Source organism: Myotis brandtii, unplaced genomic scaffold (assembly GCF_000412655.1).
Source record: "Myotis brandtii unplaced genomic scaffold, ASM41265v1 scaffold502, whole genome shotgun sequence".
Lineage (NCBI taxonomy): Eukaryota > Metazoa > Chordata > Mammalia > Chiroptera > Vespertilionidae > Myotis > Myotis brandtii.
Genome location: NW_005369142.1, coordinates 735,866 through 740,847, shown reverse-complemented (window position 1 = coordinate 740,847; position 4,982 = coordinate 735,866). Strand labels below are relative to the sequence as shown.

Sequence of the window (4,982 nt, the reverse complement as noted above, 5' to 3'; positions counted from 1 at the left end):
AGCGCCCTCGCGCGGCGAGGCGAAGAACACGTAGTAGTTGTGTGCCCGGCGCCTTGTTCCAAAGTAGGATTGTCAGAATTCGCAAGTAAAAACACACGCTGTCCACTTAATTTGAATTTCAGATAAACAACGTAAGTTATTTTTAACAGCCTTATTAAAATATAATTGCACAACCATATAACCCACCCATTTAAAAGTTTTGGTATGTCATATACTTTTTTAAAACGGTGATAATTTTTTTGATATTTTAACCATTTTAAATGTACAGTACAGTGGCATTAATTAAATTAACAATGTTCTGCAACCATCACCATCATTTCTAAAACCTTCCCGGCTCCCCAGCCCTTGGTAACAACCACTAACATACACCACTGGAAGCGTACTCCTAGTAGGAAATTACTTTATCTGACATTCAAATTTAATTGGCTGTACTTTATTTTCTGGCAACCCTATCCAGAAGGGAGGTGGAAGCCTTTGAGCCACGACACAGCCTACAAAATCAGCAGCTCCTGTGGAGCCCGCCCGGGAACTTGCAAAGTGTCACCGCAGGAAATTTACGTAATCTCCGGAGCTGGAGCTGGGAGCTCTTAGTTGAATTAAAACGCGGGCCTAGCCTGACAGAGGCGGGAAAGGGCGTAGAAATTTTGCAGTAATGCTTCACACTCAGTACTGTATTATTTGCTATCAATTCAGTTTTCTTTCAAACTCTTGAACTACCCGTTTCTAAAGAGAGACGCTCATCACTTATCTAATAGCTGATTCGTCAAAACCTGTAGAAGGCAAAGAAACCAAAAGAGACTTCTAGCAAGAGACTGTGGAAACTAAGGCGGGTCAATAACCACCGTAGTTTCACCTTCTGCGTCTCCTGCTACGGGAGAAGGGCACTCGGTTCCTCGTCGAAAGTGTGGGGGCGGAGCAGGCGCGCGTCCCGGAGACCGAAGTCGCCCCCGCGCAGGCGCAGGCTCGCGAGAAGATGGCGGCCGGGTTCAAGTGAGTGTTGGCGGCTGGCGTGCACGAGTTTATTCCCTGGCAGAGGGTGGCTTCCCTTAACCGTTAGCTGGGGTTTCCTCACCAGGAGGCCACCCCACCAGGTTCCCACTTATCCCCGCGGAAGCCGGCCACGGGGCCGGAAGACCTGGAGGTGGTCGTAGGAAAAGAAAAGAGGGCTCCTTCCCGCCAGTGAGACGGAAGGTGGACGGGTGTGTGTGTGTGTGGAGTTCAGTACCCGCTGGGAGTGTTGTCGGTGTAGGTGGGGTAGCCTCTTCCTCATTGGGTGCTTGGGGTTGGGTACTTGGCCTTCCCTTTGTTCCTTTCCGGTTACCACTAACATACACCACTGGAAGCGTACTCCTAGTAGGAAATTACTTTATCTGACATTCAAATTTAATTGGCTGTACTTTATTTTCTGGCAACCCTATCCAGAAGGGAGGTGGAAGCCTTTGAGCCACGACACAGCCTACAAAATCAGCAGCTCCTGTGGAGCCCGCCCGGGAACTTGCAAAGTGTCACCGCAGGAAATTTACGTAATCTCCGGAGCTGGAGCTGGGAGCTCTTAGTTGAATTAAAACGCGGGCCTAGCCTGACAGAGGCGGGAAAGGGCGTAGAAATTTTGCAGTAATGCTTCACACTCAGTACTGTATTATTTGCTATCAATTCAGTTTTCTTTCAAACTCTTGAACTACCCGTTTCTAAAGAGAGACGCTCATCACTTATCTAATAGCTGATTCGTCAAAACCTGTAGAAGGCAAAGAAACCAAAAGAGACTTCTAGCAAGAGACTGTGGAAACTAAGGCGGGTCAATAACCACCGTAGTTTCACCTTCTGCGTCTCCTGCTACGGGAGAAGGGCACTCGGTTCCTCGTCGAAAGTGTGGGGGCGGAGCAGGCGCGCGTCCCGGAGACCGAAGTCGCCCCCGCGCAGGCGCAGGCTCGCGAGAAGATGGCGGCCGGGTTCAAGTGAGTGTTGGCGGCTGGCGTGCACGAGTTTATTCCCTGGCAGAGGGTGGCTTCCCTTAACCGTTAGCTGGGGTTTCCTCACCAGGAGGCCACCCCACCAGGTTCCCACTTATCCCCGCGGAAGCCGGCCACGGGGCCGGAAGACCTGGAGGTGGTCGTAGGAAAAGAAAAGAGGGCTCCTTCCCGCCAGTGAGACGGAAGGTGGACGGGTGTGTGTGTGTGTGTGGAGTTCAGTACCCGCTGGGAGTGTTGTCGGTGTAGGTGGGGTAGCCTCTTCCTCATTGGGTGCTTGGGGTTGGGTACTTGGCCTTCCCTTTGTTCCTTTCCGGTTATTAATAACTAGATTATTTCAAGGGTATCAGGAGTACTGTGGCTCGGTAGTGGATGTGCAGCCTCAGGAGACACAGTTGTATGTTTGTAAGAGTGTTGCATCAGGCCCCGCTGGCGTGGCTCAGTGATTGAGCATCGACCTTTGAACCCGGAGGTCAAGGTTCGATTCCTGGTTAGGGCACATGCCTGGGTTGTGGGCAAGTGTTGCATCACAACCACATGCCACTTCATTCTCCTTCAGTAATTTATTCCTAAAAGGACTGTGCCTTGTTTGGCAGTTTATTACATAAGCCTTTTTGTGTGTGTGTGCCACTCTGGTTAAACCAATAGATTTTCATTCTTAGAGTCAAGTTTTTAAGCATATAAATAGGAATCCAAAGGAAATCAATTTTATCAAAACAGTTACCTATTTGTATAAAATCTCAAGTGTATGATATAGTGTTGGACATAAACCTGCTCTAAAATTAACTTTCTTAAGCAAAATCTAGTGGGGATTCTATAACTCCTGTAATTTAAAAATAACGATTAGTACACATACCTTCGACAAATTATTAAATAAAAATGAAAACTTCCAGTGTCTGTGGTTGTTAAAGTTGCAGGTACAGCTAATATAATAGTTTATTGCCCACAATCATAATTGAAGAATATACTAAATTCAGTTACTGAATAGTAAAAATAAAGATGTAACTTTTTTTCATTCTCGCTAAGAATCCCTTCTTCAGAGAGAGAGTGATAGTAACACCTGAATTAATCCTCTTAAAGATGCCCAAGGGCTTTGGGCTCCAATACTGTAATTGTTTAAGGCAGAGTTAAGGACAGCAGTTAATAACTGTGATTGCTACAGCAAGAGTATCTACTTTTAGTAAACAGTTATATGTGGCAACATACACCTCAGAATTTATGAAAAACTTACATATCTTGGAGACTTATTCTGTCTCACTACACTTTTAAGATCTTTGCCAGTTTCTGGGTTTATGTTAAGATTCACTACTTCATGCCCTAACCGGTTTGGCTCAGCAGATAGAGCAGGGGTGGGCAAACTTTTTGACTCGAGGGCCACAATGGGTTCTTAAACTGGACCAGAGGGCCGGAACAAAAGCATGGATGGGGTGTTTGTGTGAACTAATATAAATTCAAAGTAAACATCATTACATAAAAGGGTACGGTCTTTTTTTTTTTTTAGTTTTGTTCATTTCAAACGGGCTGGATCCGGCCCGCGGGCCTTAGTTTGCCCACCGCTGGATAGAGCGTGGGCCTGCAGACTCAAGGGTCCCAGGTTTGATTCTGGTCAAGGGCATGTACCTTGGTTGTGGGCACATCCCCAGTAGGGGGCGTGCAAGAGGCAGCTGATCGATGTTTCTCTTCGATGTTTCTAACTCTCTATCCCTCTCCCCTCCTCTCTGTAAAAAAATCAATAAAATATATTAAAAAAATAAAAAATAAAAAAAGGTTCACTACTTCACATATATTTTTAATATGTTTCAGAACTGTGGAACCTCTGGAGTATTACAGGAGATTTTTGGTGAGTAAAAGGGGTTATGTAGATGTTATGCCTTTTGATAGTGTATATGCTTTAAAGACAATTTCATATATACAAATAATGAACATTGTTACATTGTACAACTGAAACAATTGTTATGTCAATTATATAAAAAAAATTCAAAAGTAATTTCAACTAACAAGGTTTAATGTGTTTTCCCTGGTTCTGTATAAAATATACACATAGATGTGCTTTACTTTCGTATAAATTTATTTAGAAAGAGAACTGCCGTGCTGATGGAAGAGAACTTGGTGAATTCAGAACCACAACTGTCAACATAGGTGAGGATATTTTGAGTTCTACAATAAGAATGTTGAAGTTGCTTCAGTTTTGAAAATATAATTTTTCTTGTTTTTTTTTAATACTAGTAAAGAATTTTTATTTGTAAAGGTTTTTTTAAAACTCACTGTTCTCTCAATTTATATGCTCTTTATTTACAATTTTAAAGTAACTATAAAGAGTTTTTCACCGTTCCTTCCATACCTCCAAGACATGTATTTGTTATGTTTTAAACCTGCTGTTGCAAATGTGTAATTTTCCAATTTTACCTTTATGGCATTCCCAAATTTTAGCCTCTGAGCCACTTAAACAGTATTTTGGCCAAATTCTACCATGTTTAAGGGATTCCAGTGATTTTGTGTAAAGAGATTTTTTATCTGTGCACTGCTGTGCCTGAACGAAAAAATGATTGACTCAAATTCAAGGAAAGGTGAATAATTCTTAAAACAGTAGTTTTAAGTAGTTATACCACTTTTAAAAAACTTGAGCTAGTAATAAATTTCATAAGCAACTGGCTTATGTAGCAATATAAAATCGTGTAGAAAACAAAAACACTTTTTATGGACTTTTTCATTTTGTTTAAATACTTTTCAGGTTCAGTTAGTACTGCAGATGGTTCTGCTCTAGTGAAGCTGGGAAATACTGCAGTCATTTGTGGAATTAAAGCGGTAGGTTTAATATATGTTTTACTGAAATGAGTTACCAGATTATCTTCATATTAGAGGCCCGGGCACGAAATTCGTGCGGGGGAGTGGTGGGGTGGCCTTGTCTGACTGCTGATCGGGCCTAAACCGGCAGTTGGACATCCCTCTCGAAATCTGGGATGCTGCATGCACCAGTGACCATACTTTTCATACAGGTGAAAGGCATCTTGCTGT

General features: G+C 43.1%; 1 protein-coding gene across 2 annotated transcripts in view; it reads left to right on the top strand.

Annotated features, from left to right (window-relative positions):
* The first annotated feature begins 604 nt into the window (after window positions 1-604).
* Window positions 605-4,982, top strand: part of LOC102241781 (exosome complex component RRP43) — a 10,075-nt gene continuing 5,697 nt past the window's right edge. Inside the window, exons 1-4 of one of the 2 annotated variants that reach the window (XM_014548329.1) lie at window positions 605-990; window positions 3,771-3,807; window positions 4,043-4,106; window positions 4,699-4,772. In XM_014548329.1, the coding sequence (XP_014403815.1) occupies window positions 974-990; window positions 3,771-3,807; window positions 4,043-4,106; window positions 4,699-4,772 (192 nt within the window). In that variant the 5' untranslated portion in view covers window positions 605-973. Of the gene's footprint in view, window positions 991-1,570; window positions 1,956-3,770; window positions 3,808-4,042; window positions 4,107-4,698; window positions 4,773-4,982 lie in introns of those variants that run through there. The other variant, XM_005876966.2, reaches the window with a different exon arrangement.